Below are 21,205 nucleotides of genomic sequence, written 5' to 3' on the forward strand. Positions count from 1 at the left end.
TGAGGTCATTGACTTTGTATAGTGTAGGTATTAAGAACTAAATGCGTAACAATGCGTCTTCGTAATGTACTGATACAAATAATTTTATTTATAAATGATACAATAAACTATTGTGTTCAAATGAAACATTCCTTTTGGTAGACAGTAATGTGGATCAGATTATATTCTGTTTTATATTGTTTGAACAATATTCTTCTGTGTTTGATCAATGTGTTCCCTTTCAAATATTTCCTTTTCTACATGTGGTTGTTTTGTTTTTATAACAAACAACAAGAATCTATCAACATAAAATTAGAATAAACAAATCTACCTATGATGGAGAACTTTTTGAATTCCGAACGTGAAAGATGACAGTGACAGCATGACATTTACGGTCCTACCAGTGACGTTTTACGTTATATTATTCGGGAACATCACTAGAAACGCTTGCAAAAAACTAGTGTGTCCACATTTAAGCTGTTAGCGAGACGGTTCCGCTTTCATAGGCAGAAATAGATGGAGACGAACGAATGGGCGTGTGATCGCCAGCAGTGTCGCCGTTTCCTGGTCCCAGGGCTGACAACTTGACAATATTATACCGTATAATACGCCTTATTACTTATTTGTGGAAACACTTCAAAGGACCAAGTTTAAGGGAACGATTATTGCGTGAAACGAGTGTTATTGCGAGTTTATACTTCAACGGAGCAGAAATATCTTGATACTAGGAATGGTTGGTTTTGCCTGGTTTATTTTTGCTTAGCTCGTATTTTATAGTAATAAAAACCATGTTTATCTCTCTTGGTTTACTATTTCTTAAGGCATTCGGTAGCTACCTACTATATAGGCAGTTTAAAATTAAGAAACATTTTTTAGTCTGGCAACCCTAAATTGCACGGATGAGGATACTAACGGTTCGTAACTCGTACAGGCTGAACTACCGAAATAATATGACATCAAAAGATAAGCTTTAAAACCGGTGTTCCGATATACAAATGCGATAGCAAGAAACATGTATTTTTGGACATTAGGTGGCCAATTATAAAATGATGTAATTTAAGAGAACCGTTAACGATGGCATCAATACTAAGAAAATAAATAAATAACATTGTAAATTACGACTGTAGCTCGGTGTTGCCCTGTTATTGTACTTGAATTCTACTCTAAAAATGGTCCCCTTCTGTAAGTAAGTACTCAATGGTGCACCACTTACGTTTCCGTTCATTGACAATTTCGCGACAGTTTGATCAAACATCCGCCTTCTAAGCGTTATGGCTGTCTGGGCATAGACACTATAAAGGTTCGAAATAAATAGAGGAGGAATAGACGCGTGCGGAAATGAGGATGTAATTTTCTTGTCTTTGATCACAAGAACACCATGTAATATTATAGTAATAGTGTTCATCAATACCGACATCTTGATTTAAAACGCATGATATAAGTAACGTGAAAGTATATTAACTCCAAACTTGATTACTTTTACGTAACATCGGTTCCCTTACAAAACGCTCTGTACGACATGCAATTTGCAAACAAGAACCAGCTTTTGGTATAATTTAACGTCTCTCGAATAAAAAAATAAATCAAAAAGTGCAAAGGCGTCGTCTGAATGGCCAAATATGGCGTCAGCCTTGATCGCGACCGAGATTGGACAGTAATCGCGAGATTCGTTCAGAAACCGGTCTTAACATGAGTAACCGCGGTTCATGACCACCAACCGTCCGCAGTTTTGCATGAAACCAGATATTCATGCTTACAGTTGCGTTCATAATGCAATTGCATTGTCTTGTCATGTTCTTTTTTTGAACAGTTTTTTTCTGGTCGCAGCTGTCAATTTGAGGTAGTCATGAGTGACTTTGCGGTGACGTTTGACATGTTTTTTCTACATTACCTAGTGAATGTAAGGTCAGATGTTTCCTAACTTAAAACTGTTTGAGCTTTCCTTGGTAATTAAATGTTACGATAACATTTAACGGGTACCTTTGTGTTCAGTTATTTGTGAAGTGTACTAACCTCTAACGTCTCGTTGCAAAGTGGTAGAAAGCGTGCCGCCAGCCAGGGCCGCATCTAATAGGTTGATATTTTCCCGGCACCGAGTGACGATCTCCGTCTGTGCAACGAAAAAATAACGTTTGCAAAACAGAAAAAAGTAACTCAAATAAAAAACTAAGTAATTATATTTAGCGAAAACCATTTTACAATAACTTAATAATAATTACGACTAACTCACTTTATTATCCATCACATATCTTCGTTTTTGACAACACCATTCAGTTTTACAATGTGTATGAGAACAAACATGCAGCATTCGTCTGTATTTATTGAGAATTTAAAACTTTTGTGTATGCGAACATAATGCCCAAGCTATCAAGAACTAAACGCCAAACATATATTAGACAAGCAGAAAGGCCCACTGCAATGGTATAAAGTAGAGAGACTTTAGGACATTTTAAAATCTGCTGAATTATATCAATGTACTGTCTGTCTGTGTAGTATTTAGAGAAGGGTGTTAATTGACTGAAACTCCATATAAAATTTTTATAATTTTGCATTTATTTTTCAACCATTTATACAAAGATCACTTGGTTCTTTAACATTTTGTAAAAAAATAAGATCAATTAACAACCTATCCCTATTCAACATAATATTAATACATGTACAACTATACTGTGAGATGTAGGAGTTCAGTCAAATCACATTTACAAGAAAATAATATTAATATTATGCCAAGTTAACGTATTAATGATACAAAAGAATACAACCAAAGATTAATAAGACTATTGACAAAGTAAACACTAATGTTAAGTACGTAAAATTATATCACTCAATGACAAGAATCACGTTATTCAATAACGATGTACCCAGTCTGCGAAATAAATAGTAATAAATATTTTGAGCGATTGAAAACGACTGTTCTCGTTTCCGAACTGCTTCGAAAACGTCAAATCTGACAGCTGTCAATTTGACATTTCAAGCTTATCAGTTGATGAATTTTATAAATATTACTGCAAATGATTTTCAAAACCCAAGCGTTCATAACCCTGAGCACCTAACTTAAGACTAAATAATTAATAAACTGTAACGCTTTCCCTAAAATTTTGACCTCACCTAGCACCATGTTATCTCCACCAATAAGATGAGGATGATAAAAAAAAAGAGAAATAAAAAAACAGGCAGTTAGTAAAATCTACACAAATCACAATCACACAACAAACGTTCAATGTTAGTAGAAAGAAAAATCAAACATAAAAATGAAAAAGAACTAGAAAATGGCCAAATTTAGTTGCGATTCCAATCATGAAAGTTTCACTCGTGTACTAAAGCCAAAAAATACTGATTTCAATTCTAATATAAAATCACTCTGAGCAAAAAATCAATAAAATACAACTACATAATTGTGAAACTGTCACAATAATGATGAAATAAATTAATAAGTTAGTAATTTATCCATACGTACACTGCGATGGTCAGACTTACGTATTCACTAGCATTTATAGATTATAAACTATAAATGCTTGCAGTTTGTACATAAATAAGTATTTACTTTTAATTACAACTATTCACACTATAAGTACTCATGTCATTATATTGGAATGTCTATAAGAGATCGTAGTTACCTCTGGCTACCTATGCATATCTGCTTACATTTGTAACATGCATTTGTAAAATGCAGCTAAACCAAGCTGACAATTGACTATCAGAACAAACGTAACATATCCTATAAATAACTATAAAAATGAGTTCGTTGTCAATGCGTATATATAGGCACGTATACGTGTTTAACGCGTCTGACGATCGCAGCGAACCTAATGCGTATACTTACATAAATAAGGATAAATATCACACAAGCCCAAGCCATATGTCATTGGAGGTGTATGTAAACTATAACTAGGACGGAGAAGGCAGCGACGGCGAGGCAGAGCCGCGCGCGCAGGCAGGCGGGGCGTCGCGTCACGCACGACACCGCGTCCGAATCGTCCGAGAAGCTGCTGCTGAAATCGTTATCGAATTGTGTCCTTACGTAGTCGAACGCGCGCAGCAGGTCGGGCGAGGCGTCGTGGCGCGCCAGCTGCGCCTCCGCCGCGTCCAGCGCCGCGCCCGAGCGCCGCAGCAGCGCCCGCGCGCCCTCCGCCTCCGAGTCCGACTCGCCCCAGCGCCGCTTCACCGGGCTCGACGACTCGCCCTCCGAGTCCGCGCTCTCCGTCGACCGCCGCCGCAGCTCCGATAGCGCGATCTTCTGCAACTCCGACTCCCCGTCCTTGTCCGTCCTCCTCCGTCTGCTCAGCGAGTCCAGTATGTCCGGCCGGTTGTTCACTTCAGTGTACTCCAACGAACTGTTGATCTCATCACTGGTCAAGTTCGAGCTGTGCCGTCTGCGGCTCAGAGCCTGCACGTTGAGCAAATCGAACTCAGGCGATCGCTTGCTGTTTTTGCGTTCGCTCTCTGACGGTTTGCGGCGTCGAACGCCTTCGCTGCTTTCGATGCTAGTGTTGTTTCTAGATCGTTCTAGACTGTCGAGGAGGGACTTTTTGCGTTCGGCGCTGGACATGGACTTTTTGGGTTTTCTGGAGGGTGTTTCTATGGGCGAGTTTCTGGTGGGTCGCTTGTACCGAGGGAGGCTGCGCTCTCGCGACACGTCGGAGGGGGGACGGCGCCGGCGTGTGCCACTAGGGCTCTGGTCGTTTTCGGGCTGCGCGGACAGGCTGGAGCAACAGTCCGACTGCGAGTCCAGGAAGGCTCGGTAGTCATCGCCGAACTCTAGGAGACGACGCGCTGCATCCGAATCGGGAGCTTCTGAATATGGTTCCGAGTTGTACTTTTCCTGTTGAAAAATAAACTTGATTATATAGTTATTCCATTTTATTGACACACACCAGCAGTTTACTCAGTGATTAAATCAGTGACTGATGTGAAATACTTCAAAACTAACCTGATAGAAATCCCACGCCTGCTCCGAAAACGAGCTATGCTCTTCAGTGCCAGCAGTCACACTTTTGTCTATATCAGAGTCCTTGTCTATAGATAAGTCCCACAACCGACTGGGGTCTCCTAAACTTAGAGCTATGAAGTTCCTCTCTCTTTCTAGGCTTCTGGCTAGCCGGGGCCTTACTGGGCCCCCAGCAGGGCCTAGTTTGAAGCTCGGGGCCACTGGTTCGGCCTCATTTTGCTCTGGAATGGCACTGTCGGGTTCCCGGGTCGATATGTGGGTCTTTTCGATGCTCTTGCGCAGGTGGGCGATGGTGGCGAGTTGTTGCTTTATAAGTTCCTCGTCGCTGTCGTTGCCTGATGTTGAAGTTGTGTCGAATCTGTTGGGATAATTAGTTGGGTGAGCTATTTCCTATATACGGAACCAACAAATGGTTTCGTAAATAGTAAATAGTAGTCAGAGGTGCCTTTGTAAAAAAAGTGGTATTTCAAACTTTATTGTAGTCCGACAAATACCTACATACATAGATTCAAGTAAAGAAAAGGTGAACTTTCTAACGTCTGCAAGGTCAAAAAATTAGGTCAAGGCCATATTTTTAGAACGCATTTTATACGTCTTTTATACTTTTCTATACCTTTATATAGAAATCGCTAAACAGTTTCAATATATTTTACCTGCTCTTCCTACTTGTAGCGGGGTCACTGGCAGCACTTCTCTCGTGCTTATCCTCAATCTCAGGGCTTAACCTGCCGCAGAAGGAGAGGGACTTCACAAGCCTCTCCCCCCTCCTCACAGCGGTGTTATTTCTGCGCAGTTTGAGCCTCTTACGCCGGAGCCAGCCATGTTTGTCGCCAGCCTCCACGCAAGACGTGCAGGCTTCTGTCATCGTGTTCGTACTTGAGACGTGACCCTGGTGATAGAAGATGGAAAAGTTAGGAATATTTTACAGTAATATTTCAGATGGTATTTTGGATGGCGTGGTTTGGAATGAGAGGTTTAAGTTTTTCATTGGCTAGTAGAGAATTTCTTGATACGTTAACAGTGGCTGCAAAAGGTTCTCAGGCAAGGTGGGCACTTAATAGTGTGGCAATAATGCAGCGCTGCAATTTGATTCTTGCATGTATAAGTCTTCTAACATCCGATATTAAATTACTGAAAAAAAGCTTATTTATAATCTACTTAAGACATAAAAGCACAAAAATACATTTAAATTAATCACAAATGCGATTGAAAAGCCGTCAAGTGCTATAAAGATTGCCCATGTTGTATTTACATTTAAAATATAAATTATAATAAATCTGCAGGTTTTTTTCTTAATTTTAAGCTGCCATACCTGAACCGTAGTAGAACTTCCACGAAGCTTCGAGTTTGAGTTAGAAGGCGTCACCCTCTGAGGAGACGCGAGGGTGTTCAAAGCAGATTCAGAGATAGACATGTTGTGCGACATAGCGGCAACGTCGCCCGCGGTGGGTGTGGCTGCGAGCGATGCGCCGGCGCCGCTCAGCTGCGACAAACACGACACCGACCACGGCCGTGCGCTGTTGCCAGCCCGCTTCTTGCGCAGTGTCACCTAAAGCGAGAGTATGCCTCAACCTTATGTTATGTACAGTGCGTTGTTAGTCAAAATCAGTGTGTCAATGTTAAAGCACACAGATATTAACATTTATTTATACATGTTCTTTTTTTATCTATTACAGATTGTTTGCTAAGTGCAGGTTCAAATTAGACACTTGGAAGTTCCCAAAAGTACATCATTTGAAGAGAAAATTAGATACTGACGTGTCATTACATGGTTAATAAATGTTGTAAGTACACACACAAAGCTAATCGATATTAGTCTTTATTACGCGTAGGATATAGTCTATTTTACCTTGGCGTGGTGTGTGGGAGTAACGGTGCAAGTAGAAGTGCTCATGTCCATGGATGAGTGGATGTTTCGTTCTTCGGATGTCAGGGAGGTGTCCACTTCACTTTCAGTTGTGTATTCCCCTGAAGCATCATAGCTTTCTGTGCACTGAAATATAAATACGCGTTTGAAATAATTATCTAGCAATATGTAAATAGTATTAAGATCACTTCTAAGAAGGAATTCAATTAATAAGTATAATAAAATAACTTTTTCAATCGATAGAAGTATCAGAACTAATAAAATTCTTTTTGTGGTAGTATTTTTCATAGTGACAGTTATTTTAGAGAAATAGGTTTCATTCTTTCTTGGATAACAAATTATACCTCAGACTCTACCTCCTACTAAATTCTGAGAATGTGTTCAAAGGATAGCCATAAAGTCAACTAACCTGATTATTATCATTCTTGCCCTCTGAGCTCTGATTCAACCATTCCTTGATCCTGGACATTTTGTTCCTACTAACATTCTTTCCCTCCTCTTCAAACGACAGCGGCTTAAAACTCCTCGAACCCTTCTTTTTCGATAGCGCTTGTTTCTGCACCAATTCCTCTGCTTGGTTCACTAACCTCACTATATCTTTGGACCTTTCCACTCTCAATAAATCCGGCGTTGATGACTCCAATTTCGGTTTTGGCGATGGTGGTTTTTCTTTCTTTTCATCCAATGGTAATTCGCACTGTATTTCAACTGATGACGTCATTAAATCTGTAGAGTCCTCGTTACCAATTTTAGCACCACCAACGTAAGTCCATTCTTCTTCTGAAGATTCTTCTTGTGACTTCTCTGTTTCAATCATTTGTCTGTCCGAATCTGTGTCGTGGTGTCTGAAGTAGAATGTGGCCAAATGTTTTGATTTTCGATCTGTTTGATTAAATTTCGACGTGTCAACTGGCTTCTTTCTTTTTATTACTGTCGGCGGAGTTTTCAATTTTCCTTCGATGCCGACGTTGTATACTTCGAGGCCTGTGGAAGAAACTACGGTTGTATGATCGTTTGCAAATACCGTCACTTGTTTATTTGTTTGTAAATCACTGGATTTGTCAACAATAAGTACAATGCTATTGTTTTAGAATTCAAATCAGTCGAGAGTTGTGTGCTATGTGAAAATGGAAAGCGTTGTTCATTGATGGTTTGCTATTGATATGTGAAATGTCGCAAGTCATTGTTAAGATCATAAGAAGGGATGTCTTTACCTATTTAGAATGAGGTGAAGATTGTTTTTATACCAGTATAATTATAGCCATCTTAGCACTATAAGTGAAAGTTCTACAGGGAACGGACATATCTTCAAAGGCCCCGACAAATTATAAGATAGTTATGGACGGTTCAGTAATTGACAATCGCAAGACCAAGAAGGTTTCTAGGATGATGGAACCACCCTCCTTGAACCTAAGTGTGGGTGATGTTCTAGAAATTACCATCGACATGATCAGTAGCGGGCACGGTCTGGTCAGTGGTCCGCGCGGTGACGTCACAGGCGCCGGGCACGCGCCTCTCGTCCGCCATCTCGGTACAGCGCGAGCGCTCCAACTCAGACTCGCAATCCGACCCGAAGCCTCGCCAAGTGTACGTTAGCACATATTCTTGTTCCTCCTGAAAGAAAAATAATTTGTTAGTCTTTTTTGTCAGTTCTAGTGCAGTTTTGAAGTCAGTGTTTTGAAATGTTCGCTGTAATATATTAGCTTATCCCCAAAAGACGTTGTGGGATTCGTTGCTGTCGTGAAAACTGGGATATGAATAACAGTAACTGGGATCCTATAAGGAACGAACTCCAGCTCTTCAAGAATTAAAATGTACGTAAAGTGAGATACAGTTTCCATGTTCTTCTTCAACATGTATGGATAGAATAGAAGTCCAGAATAAATAGCATCAACATCGCTGTACCAGAGCTGTAAGGAAGATGTGAACCAGAACTCTATGATTTCAAGTTGCCATATTTTGCCAAATGAAATTGGGAACAGGGCAGGAAGAAGAAGAAGAAGTTGAAACATTTTGTCCGCGATTTTTGCACCAGCTTTCAAGTGCTACAATTAAAACATAAACTATAAACATAAACTGGCCAGTGGCCAGTGATTCTAACCTCAGACGCAGACTGTCTGCTATCCAGCGAACTATCCCTTCGTCGCGCATTGACCGGGGTCCTCTGTCTTCGTGGTGAACCCTTCTTGCTGAGCCTCGGCTGCTTCAATGCTGGCTCGTCGTCACTGTCGCTTGCAGCTTCCACTGACAAACAGCCCTGGAATAATGGAAATTAGTGGGATTAAACACTGTGTTCATAACCTTAGAGGTAATGGAGAAATTGGAAAACTGGAAGCTTTAAACAAGTTGTAGCTCCGTCAATTACGAATTGGGTATAGCTTCTTGGAAAAAGTATCACTTATTTATTTACTACTGGTCCTTTTAATAAAGTGCTTCTAATTTTTTTGTCCCAATTGCGATTAATTTTATTTGCCCGAAGACCGGACCAACGGACCGGAACAATAGTTAAATATCAATAAAGACTTAATCACAAAAAATAGTTTTACCGGTACATATTCTGTCTCATTCACCAAAATACAAGATCTAGTCAGTCCACTCATGTTATGAAAATTAATCACATTAATTATCAAATTAACATATAATTCCGCGTTGTATTTACGTGTAGTTATCACAAGACACCAAATATTACTACGATAAAAATCGTTCGTCTCACTAAGTACGTCATATTGATTGCAGAACTGATAAAATATCTCCGAATATTGCTTATAACCTAGATCAATGTCCATTTTGGTAGACATCTACTAAAATCATAATATTACTTGGATCAAGGTACAAGTACAAAGTGCAAAACATATGTTAATGTATCTAAAAGATTTTTACAAGTCACTACAAGATATCTAAAAATATTCCAATCGTAAACTCTAAAATTCTCAGTCACACCGCCATAAAAATAATCAAATATTTACTGCATCCATTCATAAGATATCCAACCAAATCCATTTAAAATTAATTTACGACCAATAAAAGTCATTTTTAAGATCCCCCACACATTCATAGGCTACCACGAAATGAAATAAATTAACCCTCAAAAGAGTCGTTATGGTCTAACTATCCCTAAGCGTGATATAAATGGGTCAACTATTAAATGTAACCTAGCAACTGGGATCATAACATGGCGGATACCGTGCGTATAGCTTACATTATTTATTTGTGTATGACAGAGGTCACGTGTCCTAACCCTTTAGTGTCCACGTGGTATTAAGTGCCATTGTTTACGAAAATTCAATTATGCGTGTGTGGTTTAATGGGCGTATTTTTGTCCTTGATTAGAATAGCTAGGGTATCTTTTAATCTGAATATTATTCTGGTCTTTGCATACTACTCATAACCACTGCATCAAATTACTGGCACAAACATTGGTTGAGAAAGTCCAAACACCATTTTATTACCAATTTCAAATAACCCCGTTATCACCCTCATTTTTCCCAGAAATTAAAGTTTTAGAAAAATGTGGCCCCAAAGCTATTCCACTCAATTGCATCCCATTGAAGGGGGTTAAATCAATTCTGCACACCGCCTGGGGTCTGGTGCCATGTTTGCAAACAACTCCGGGTGTCTGATTGGCCTATTGTGTTGGTGAGAATATAGTGAGCAACGCTTTAATGTCACTTGCTCTTTTAGGAGATAGGGAGACAAGGAAGTACAAATTTTGTACGGAGTTGATTAAAAGTTAGTGTTTCGTAGTGAATTATGATGTAGAAAATAACTTAGTGACACGATATTTTTGTAAGTGCGTTTAAAATCAAAAAGTTTAAATTTGATTCTAGGTTTCATGGCCTATGATTCAAAACAGAGTATATGAGCAGTTTCGTATTATTAGAAACCTGGTAACTTCTCTCTAATTACTATTTCTTAGGTAAGCTATTTTCATGTTTAAAAGATTGTTGAACTACAATTGCGCCCCCCCACAAGGTTCACACCCCACAGGGTTCGTACAACTCCTCACAAAAGTTCAATATTCACCTGATTATCAATCCTAGCCAAACAGGCTTCCAAATGGCACTGCCACTCAATCGCCCGCAGGTACAGCAGATGCCAACGACGTTCAAGCGCACGAGCCGCGTCTCCTCCGCCGCAGAGCCTCACCACCGAGCTCACGATCCGACCGTGGCATTCCACGTCGCGTTGTAATACCTGGGGGAGATAGACATACATGTGATAAGTATAGTGTTCCAAAGGAGGGTTGACGTCTAGAAGGCCTTGTGGAACTAGGTGTGGATTTGCAGCATGATTAGAACGAATTTTCGAGGCATAAAGTTCTAAATATGTACTCATATTTTCAAGTATTTAGACAAGTAGATGCTTATGGCTCAATATAGGGAATATATACGCTGATTAGGTGCGCCTACGTTCAAAGTTGCGTCAACGTGAGTTGCAGCTATATTTTCAAGTACCGTCACTACTAACCATGAAAGAGAGATCACTATAGCTGATATCACACAAACAGTTTTAGGTTAACAAAATGACAAAACATAAAAACCTTTTAACAAACACAATGCAGGTATCGATACTCATCAAAACAAGAATGCGGATCTCATAACAAACAAGATCATAGTTTCCGATTCGAAATACGTTGCGTAACACAGAACCAATACTATAAAGGAGCCGGCCCTAGCCTTTACATTCAAAGAAAAATAAACAAAAACTATCAAAGTTTACACAATAAAAGATGGCGGTGCGAGAGCGAACACCGACCAATCAAAATTAACAATAGCCGTTGACACAATAAGTCAGAGCCATTTAGTTGGAAAAAATAAAATTGAAAATCGAACAATGAGCGGAACGTGCTCTGGTAGTCGCGCACGCGCATCTGACTATGGCAGCCGATATTACGGTATTTATCAACAAAGAAAATTTCGTTGAGAAAGATGAATTCCTGATTTGAATTATAGAATTTTCCTGTTTTGCAATTCTTTGTCCAGTTCCTATAACAAATTCCAGGTATACGAAATGAGTTCTAGGTAGAACTTGTTTTCATTCGGTCTTAAAAAGCGTGAAATCAAACTGCGCCTGTCACGTCCTGATCGTATTTGTCACCATTATTCAGCACTTACTAAGAGGGAGCTAAAAGACTAGTACTCAAAGCACGAGGCAAAATAAATCGTAAACCATGTTCAAGTCGACTAACATCACTATGCAGAATTATAACTAAATATTCCGACAATCCGAGTTACGATCTTCGAGCGTACTATCATCACAGATACCGTCAAACCGACTTCATTGGCCTATCTAGGAGTAAAAGATGACATCACAAGACATGTCGACGGCCAGTAACAGTTTCTTAGTGAGATGAACGACCATAGATTGGATCAGTTCTGTTACAAACTCGCGAAGGGATACCATGTTTGGCGGTATCTTGGGACATGGCTGGCTTAAGAGGTGTAAGAAATATTTACTATCAGATGCGGTGGGAGATTTCTCAGTTCTGGGTATTACGACTTTGCTTAATGAGAGGCGTTTGATGGTGCTGTGATTGTACTTGCTACTTGCAGAAGTATGAAAAGATAAGACGAAAGTGCCTTGTTCATAACTTAAACTTGTACTAAAGTGGGCCTAACTACACGAGTCATTGCTGGCTCTGCTAGCGTTGCATCCCATATAAATTACAACTAGATGGATGCACCGATTACATACCAAATTACAAATTTATCGAGATCGTTGGAAGTCGTTCCGATGCCGATTGCTTGGGAAAACGATACGGAATAGGAATGGGAAAGTTTACTATTAGAACCGACAGTTGCTTAATACGAGTTAGACATAATTTGATTTGAAGTTTAGTAGGTTCCTTGGTATGTATGTTTAGGTTTGAAGCCCCAAGCCCTATGGGTCACAACGCCGGTAAAAAAAAACTACATAAAATTAAAAGATTTATGGTGTATTCTGGAGCCGTTTATAAGTTATATTGGGGTCACAGATACAACATTTTTAGTGGGAGAAAATTTTATAGCTATATCGTAACTATCCATAAACTTTATTATTCGATAACTTTTATTAAGTTTTGATAACCAGGTGAGAAACGAATAGGTACTACCAATATCGCCCACAGGTAAACATATTATTAGTTTATTAACTGAAGATGAAAATGTAATATTTATTTTCACACGCAATATATTGTAAGTAGGAGAGTGTAATCATATTTTTTTGTGGTCTTTATGTGGGAAAACGGGTTATACAAATGAGTTTCATTGATGTATCAACTGTTTTAATATTATTGTTGTTAAATATTAACATATAAAATGAGATAATATAGAAGTTATATAACACATATAACTTCTATAGGACAATTTATTTGTAAAAGTAATCATTTTCATCGCAAGAGAACATGACCGTTGTACGATGTGTTACGTCGCACAGACAGTAGAGTAGTAGTTAGGTAGAGTATTGGAGTGCAATCAGAAGAAGTTATAGTTTAAGTTCACTGTTTATTCTTATCAAAGTTACAAGTTTTAGTAAAGTAAAGTGGATCACACGCGACGTCAGTATCGGCCGGTGTACTCTTTCGCACTCGCCGCTAATCGACCTCAATTAACGTAAGGTGCCGAATTAGCGAAATAAGTAGAAATAACAAAATAATACAAATGTACGGACATGTAACCGTACATACTCTTAACCCGAAAAGAAAGAAAAAAATAAACAAGAAAAAAGAAGTCATCGTGATATCCACTTTTAACAACAAAATTAAAAGAATTGGTAAAATTAACAAATATGGAACATTATTCGAAGTTAAATTCCAGCTTCGGTTCCCGGCGTAGACTAGGGCGTGCGTAGTCGCCGCGACCTGGCGCTCCCGACGCCGAGGGTGCCAGCTGGCCGTTTCGCCCCCCGGACCTCTCTGGTGGGGCTGGAGTAGAACGTTGGGTCCCTGGTACCACATCCTCGTAATGACGTTCCTTACTTGGCGTACCCTTAGTACGGAACCAGCGTTTTTTTACGGCCCATATGATGCCAGCTGTTATTGCCATGGCCAAACCCAAATAACAAATGACATACTGGTGTACATCATGGGACGAGATGTTGGTTGGAAGTATTTGTTCTTGCTTAATGTTCTGTATGTCTTTATCGATCTTGTTAATAGAGTCATCCTTCATAATTTCTATTTTATATGCCGGTCGTGAGCTAATAATGCGGTTTAGAGACATATTTAAAGATGGTATCTTCAGGTCAGTTTCTACTCTGGCTTGGCTGTCATAGTTGTTGTGGGAGTAGATAGTTAAGTCCTTAGTTTGAATAAGACATCCTGCGCCTAAGGACACAATTGATGACGCATTGATAACAACTGTCTGAACGTCGCTCGCACATACGGTTCGAAATGTGCATACATCGCAGCAAATCGCCAGCCAGGTGTTTATTGTATGTAACTCGATCCAATCGTTATCGCATTGTGTTTTCTTTCCAGTACAAGGCGAGGTCGTTTGATGACCTATTAACTTTGCTTCACATGGCGCATTTTGATTTTGTAAATTGTAAACAGGCAAATTAAGGATGCAAACGAAGTTATCGTGATTGCGTTGAATGCAGTTATCCATCTCTTTGTCATTTAAGCTAGCGTAGGTATTTTTCTCCAGATTTACAGCGATAAATTTGGATGACACCTCAGCTAACATTTCCTCTTCAGTATCTGCAGTTTTCATTGGCAGAGGCATGACATGGTATATCATAAACTCTTCATTTCTAGCCAAGGGAATATGAATTTCGAACATGAAAAAGCTATCTGTAATTCGGGCTCGCACGTACAGTAATTTGTATAAGTCTCTGATGTCACTTTGCGTATCTTGTATTGGCAATGTTAACGTTTTAGGTAGTCTTGCAGATATCTTATCTAGTTGTTCACTTAATTTCACCGGTGTAAGTAGTTGTACATTCATATGTCCTTTATAAATTTCGACCAGGCTGTCGTAGAGCATGTCTTGGATGTTTCTCAAGTTTGTGAGTAACAAATACGCTGTAAGTGACGCTGAAGTTAAAAAACTCGTTGCCATAGACATCTCGATTCCAGATTCGATACTCGCTAATCTCAAGTCAGTGTGCTTCATGAAATTGTTTATGGCAGCAAATTGTCGGTTGATGTTGACTTCGTTTCTTCTTAAAATGTTGTTTTCCAGTTCTATAATAGAAGTCTGGTTTTTTATTAGTTCCAACAAGTGGGCTTCGTTCTTTTTTACCGCGTGAATATCGGTTTGATATTGATCTGCAAAACGCTGATCAAGAATACCAAATAGGTTGTTCGCCACATAACCCACTCCATCGATCAAACCGCGTTTGTTTCGACCAGCAAGTTGTTTGTGTGGAGCAAGCAGAATGTTGTTGTAGTAGTTGAAGATCTCTAGTTCATGCGAAAGTTGTCCAAGTGTGGGTTTACAGTACCGTGGGTCCAATCTATCGCATAGTCCCGATAGTCCTTGCAGGTAGGTTTGCAGCTTCTCAACTCCGCTCCAGTAAGTTGTGAGGTTATAATACATCAAAAGTCTCCATTCATCATGTATCAACTGTGCCTTTCCAACCGTTTCATAATATAAAGGACGATTTCTTCCAAGGTTGGCAACTTGAACGTTATTTCCTGAGTCTTCTACGGTCAAACCGTTTGTACTCATAAGCAGAACAAATAGTGTAAGAAGTGTTGTAAACATGGTGAAACCTTTACTCTTTCCAGTTTGATACTGCCTTGCTTTAGGTTTTGTTGTATAGTTGGCCTGAATCGCGCCTCGATTTGCTGAATCGTCTATTTGCTTGTTGTCACGTTCAATCGGTAGTACTGATAGTTTCGTAATTGGTCGCTTGATTATGCCAGCTTGCGTTTTAATAGCTGTGACTCGCACACGTTCATCACTTCCAGGATAAACTTCAATCACCCGACCCATGGCCCACTTCCCAGGGGGAATATTGTTGTCTCTTATTAAAACGATATCTCCATTTTTTATGTTCGGGGTAGCTTTCCTCCATTTGCTACGAGTTTGCAGTGTAGTTAGATAGTCATTTGACCAGGTTCTCCAAAAACTCTGGAACATGTGTTCAGTTAGTTGCCATCTCTTTCTTATGTTAAGATACCGGTCATCTTCATAGTCTGATATCGGAAGTGTAAGCGTAGGGCTGCCAGTAAGAAAGTGGCCAGGTGTTAGGTAATGATAAAATTCGTCGGGGTCTTCAGTGAGCGGACATAATGGCCGTGAGTTCATGCAAGCCTCTATTTTAGCTAGCAGGGTAGTAAACTCTTCGAAGGTGAGTTTCTGCTCACCTAGAACACGGCGAAGATGATGCTTCATCGACCGCACCGCTGCTTCCCATAGACCCCCGGCGGTCGGCCAGGCGGGTGCGTTGAACTGCCACTCCACCTTCATTTTACTCACTTCACTAAATAACTCAGGAGAAAGTTCCTTTAGAAAATATTCAAACTCTCTATTCAGCATTCGGGAAGCTCCTTTGAAGTTAGTGCCGCAGTCAGAGTACATTACTTGTGGTGTCCCGCGTCTTGAACACATTCTCTGAAAGGCCATCATAAAAGCCTCTGTACTTAAATCTGACACAAGCTCGATGTGAACGGCTTTTGTCGCCATGCACACAAAAATAGCAATATAGCCCTTGGAGGTTTTCACTCCTCTCCCTTTGTTTAGTTTAACATCCACGTGACCTGTGAAGTCGATCCCGCAGTGTGTAAATGGCCGTGACGGTTTGACCCGCTGTGGTGGAAGATCCGCCATGAGTTGGTGGTTTTCGATGGACCGGAACCGGTGACAGCGAATACACTTGCGAATCTCAGTTTTGACGACTCTGTTACCACCTATTATCCAAAATCGTTGGCGGATATAAGCGAGGGTGAGTCGAGCGCCTCCGTGAAGTGTGGCGGCATGAGCTTGCGAGATAATCAGTAGTGTTAGTCTGCCCGTCTTCGAAAGTATTGCAGGGTTCTTTACGCCCGCAGGTAAATTAGTTTTATTCAATCGACCGCCAACCCGCATAACGCCATCCTCGTCTAGGTATGGGTTCAGTTTGCAAAGTGGGCTCTTGTTAGGTAATAATTGATTTTTTGATAACAATTCGTATTCCGTTTCAAAGTCATATCTCTGGACCTTCTGCGTTATTAAATTCATAGCGATAAATAATTCATTCGGTTTCAAGTAACACGGTGACAACATATGTGATTCGGTGTCATTTTTCTTCGTTGTTTGTTTGCTAATCCGTGCGTTTTTGCAGAATCGTAGAATCCAAGCGATAGTTCGTTGTACTACAGTTAAAGAACTATGTTTCTGTAATAATTCATTTATTATGTCGTTCGATTGTTTAAGGGCTGTCGCTACTTGTTTTTCCTCAATTTTTGTTGTAAAGCATTTCACTGTTTGCTCGATGTTAGTTTCAACTTGGAAAGTTTTCAGCACTTCGGGCCCCGTAAACCATAAAGAAAAGTTGAGTAGCTTACTTGGGTATAGGCCCCTAGTGGCGCAATCTGCGGGATTGTTTTTAGATTCTATGTATAACCAATGTGAAGCTGGTATCACCTTCCGAATAGTCAATACTCTATTTTCAACGTACTTTTCATATTTAGATGGTTCTCCTTGCAGCCATGCCAGTACTACTTGAGAATCAGACCAAGCCCATGTCGTTACGCTTGTGCCTTTAAGTGCTTTAGTCACCTTGTCTATAAGTTTGGATAGTAGTAGCGCACCGCAGAGCTCAAGTCGAGGTAGCGACAACTTTTGTGTGAGTGGTGCAACCCTAGTCTTTGCCGTCAGCAATGTGACACGCGGTTGTCCACACTCGGTCATTGTACGAGCGTATACAACGCAAGCGAAAGCTTTTTCGCTGGCGTCACAAAATCCAAATAAATCGATTTTGTTATTATGACTACCGATCCATCTATTAAGTTGTATATTTTTTATCTCAGGTAGTTCATTTTTCAGCTTCATCCATTGAGTCTGTATGTCAACAGGCAAGGTATCATCCCAGTCTAGTTTTTCTGTCCATACACGTTGAAAGATAAGTTTTGATAAAATAGTTATCGGTGCAAGAAACCCCATAGGATCGTAGAGTTGAGATATTTGTGAAAGCAAAATTCGTTTCGTCAACGGTTTCTTGCTATTTTCAGCTATTTTCCAGTTAAAAGTGAAAGTATCTGCGTTCGGATTCCAGCCTAATCCCAGCGTTTTCATGGAATCTTCCTGCTTAAAGTTGAAAGTAGTTTTCAAAATTTTGTCCTCACTTAGATGTTCCAATAATTCAGAGTTGTTACTGGTCCACTTACGTAGATTCATTCCTCCTGCCTCTAGGAGTTTTATAAGTTCAGCTTGAAGGTATTTTGCTGCTTTAAGCGAATTATGACCGCTAACGAGGTCATCGGCGTACAGCTCATTTTCCAGAATATTTGCTGCCTCAGGATAATTGTGTCGCTCATCAATTGCAAGTTGTTTTAGCGTTCGCATCGCTAGCCACGGCGCGCATTTTGTACCATATGTTACAGTACATAGAGCATATTCTTGTAACATGTGATCAGCTGACGTGCGCCATATGATCTTCTGAAGGTTTTGTTGTTCTTCATGAAGCCAGATGCATCTGAACATCTTCTCGACGTCTGCCGTGAAGACATATTGATACGTTCGCCATTTAAGTATTAAGTCTTGAATGTCCTTTTGTAGGTTAGGTCCTTTTTCCATCAGACTGTTTAAACTTTTTCCACTTGAAGTCACCTGAGCACCATTAAACACAACTCTCAATTTCGTGGTGCTAGAGTTCTCATTGAGTACGGGATGATGCGGGAAGAAATTTTCATTGTTATTGTTTTCTGACGTAACTCGACTCGCCGTTAGTCTCATATGTTGTAATTGCAAATATTCGTTCATAAAGTTTTTGTAGCTGCGTGATAAGTTTTCATTTTTATTCAACCGTTTCTCTAATTGTAAAAACTGAGAAATTGCGGTAGGTTTTGAGTTTCCTAGCTGTTGTTCGTAATTTTGCATCATAGGCATTTTGACGACGTATTTCCCATCGGGAGCTCTTCTAGTAGTCTCTTGATAGAAGATTTCACACTTATCCTCTGGGCTAATATCTGCAGAGCTTACGGTTATATCTTCACTGTCCCAGTATCTTGACAGATCAGTGGTATCTATCAGAGCTACGTGGCAGTGAAATGTTTCGAGTTTTCCACACAATATCCAGCCTAAGTGAGTATGTTGTGCTGTTGGAGAGCCTTGATTCCCTTTCAGCACACCGTCTAGGATTACTTCGGAATAAACCTCTGCCCCCAGCAGCAGGTCGACGGAGCTTGACCTATTAAAGTCCGGGTCAGCCAGCTTTAAGTTTTGGAGGTGAGTCCAGTTAGTTTTATTAAAGGTGTTGTTAGGAAGTTTGTTTGTAATTTTCTGTAGAACTAGAGCCTGAGCTTCAAACTTGAAATCGGAGTGAATGGATTGACAGTCCAAATTGACCAGTCCCCTGCAATTTCCAGCAGCTGACCCTATTCCAGAGACAGTGGCGTTTAGTTTTGTTCTCGGCAGTCGTAACAGTTGGGCAGCGTTTTCAGTCATTAAGTTCACTTGCGCTCCCTGATCCAGAAGCGCGCGCATCGTGACGTAAGTCCCGTCAACAGCTTTTATTTTGACCTGAACAGTAGTTAAAAGAACTTCAATGTCATTCGTCGATAAGTGATGAGCTTGTTGAGTTGATGTGGAAGGTCGAGGCTGGATATCATTCCCTGTAAATTGTCTAGAAGTTTCAGTGTTATATTTATTCATATGTAATAATGTATGATGCTTTGCATTGCAGTCTTTACATGTTTTCGGTGAGTTGCACTTTCCGTAGCCGTGACTGTATAGGCAATTTTTGCAGACGTTGAGTTTTGCCACTGTTTTGTTTCTACTCGCGCAATCTAGGTCAAGAAATTTATCGCACCGCATCAGCACGTGATCACCGCTGCAAAATGGGCACTGTCCATATGACGCATGAAATGTTTTTGAAATCTCCTTATTGCCTTCTAATAAGGTTGATTTTTTCATGAAGTTGAATTTGTTGTTGTAAGGCTTGTAGTTGTTGTTAGGGCCATTGAGACTCTTGTTATAAGGTTTATTGAAATATTGCTTTTGAGGGATAAATGAGTCCTTTTGGCAGCTTTTAACAGTCTCGTAAGCTAGAAATTTTGATTCCAGAAATGACAAAAACTCTTGTAGGTCAGGAATTTCTCGGTTATTCTTCATTTCTTTTACGTATTCGTTAAAAGTAACGGTGTCCAATTTCTGTGACATATAGTGCACAATAATCGGTCCCCAAGTGGACACTTGGGCTCCCATGTTGGCGAGGCCGTTCAAGCTTTCATTGATGTTGCCGTGCATCCTTTTCAGGTTATATGCATTCGGTTGCTGAATCGTGGGTAATTGCTGCATGGCGTTCATGAATGAGGTAAACTGAAGACGGCGATTATCATACCGATGTATCAGCATCTCCCAGCATGAATCATAGTTATCAGAGTTTATTGACAGATGCTGTACTAGGCGTTCCGCTTCACCCTTTAATTTAGTTTTTAGATGTTGCATTTTTTGCGACTTAGGGATGGTTGGATTGCTGTGAATAGTTTCGAGAAAAATATCTTTGAAAGAAATCCACTGAATATAGTTACCAGAGAACTCAGGAATTTCAATTTTCGGCGCGGATCGTTGGTAATGAGCATTCGACCAGATCTTACTATTTAGTGCTTTTCTAATACTGTCGTACCTGTTTTCAATATCCTCAAACTTCTGCATGTATTCGTCTTTAAAGCTTTGATCTTTCAGCGCACCTTCCAGTTCCCAGTGTATCTTCTCAATACAATCCCATTTAGTTTTCAAAGTTGATACGCAATCTTCCAATTCCCACTTTTCGGTAATAAATTCAAGGTCAATCTTCGTCATAGCTCTTTTCAACGCTTTGAATCTAGCTTCTTGTTGAGCCATAAGTTCTTTAGTCTTCTCATCAGCTTTATCTTGGAGAATCTCAATTAAATTGACGTCTAAGGACTCCTTCTGCTTTTGTTGAGTAAATAGTAATTCTTTCATATGACTTTTAGTCGATTCGTACAGCTGTTTAGTTTTTTCATAAACCTTGTTAGTGAAGTAGTTAATATTCGACTTGTCTTCAAGTACTTCTAGCTTTGTTATGTGTCTATGTTCAAATTCTTCCCACAGTTGTTCTAGTTTAGCAAGACGTTGCTGTAAGTAGCTTTCCGTCTTTCTGCTGGCGCTGTCCTTTTTGTAGTTAGAACAGAGTGCCTTGATGCTCTCAAAAGTAGCTTCTTGAGCAGTTAACCCCATTTTCTTAGTTAAGTTATGATAGTAAGTTGTAGTAGATTCAATACCTCAGTTAGGTGCTGGTTCCTGGATACTCAGCGCGCTCCG

General features: G+C 40.0%; 1 protein-coding gene across 5 annotated transcripts in view; it reads right to left on the bottom strand.

Moving 5' to 3' along the window:
• Window positions 1-21,205, bottom strand: part of LOC124640558 — a 289,989-nt gene that overhangs the window by 25,069 nt on the left and 243,715 nt on the right. For 4 of the 5 annotated variants that reach the window (XM_047178356.1, XM_047178357.1, XM_047178359.1 and 1 more), the window contains 10 exons: window positions 10,818-10,988; window positions 8,896-9,051; window positions 8,234-8,408; window positions 7,204-7,778; window positions 6,777-6,920; window positions 6,240-6,476; window positions 5,581-5,816; window positions 4,910-5,285; window positions 4,001-4,801; window positions 1,993-2,089 (listed from right to left, as the gene is read on the bottom strand). In XM_047178356.1, coding sequence (XP_047034312.1) covers window positions 1,993-2,089; window positions 4,001-4,801; window positions 4,910-5,285; window positions 5,581-5,816; window positions 6,240-6,476; window positions 6,777-6,920; window positions 7,204-7,778; window positions 8,234-8,408; window positions 8,896-9,051; window positions 10,818-10,988 — 2,968 coding nt within the window. The remainder of the gene's footprint in view (window positions 1-1,992; window positions 2,090-4,000; window positions 4,802-4,909; window positions 5,286-5,580; window positions 5,817-6,239; window positions 6,477-6,776; window positions 6,921-7,203; window positions 7,779-8,233; window positions 8,409-8,895; window positions 9,052-10,817; window positions 10,989-21,205) is intronic. The other variant, XM_047178361.1, reaches the window with a different exon arrangement.

This window comes from Helicoverpa zea, chromosome 21 (genome assembly GCF_022581195.2).
Source record: "Helicoverpa zea isolate HzStark_Cry1AcR chromosome 21, ilHelZeax1.1, whole genome shotgun sequence".
Lineage (NCBI taxonomy): Eukaryota > Metazoa > Arthropoda > Insecta > Lepidoptera > Noctuidae > Helicoverpa > Helicoverpa zea.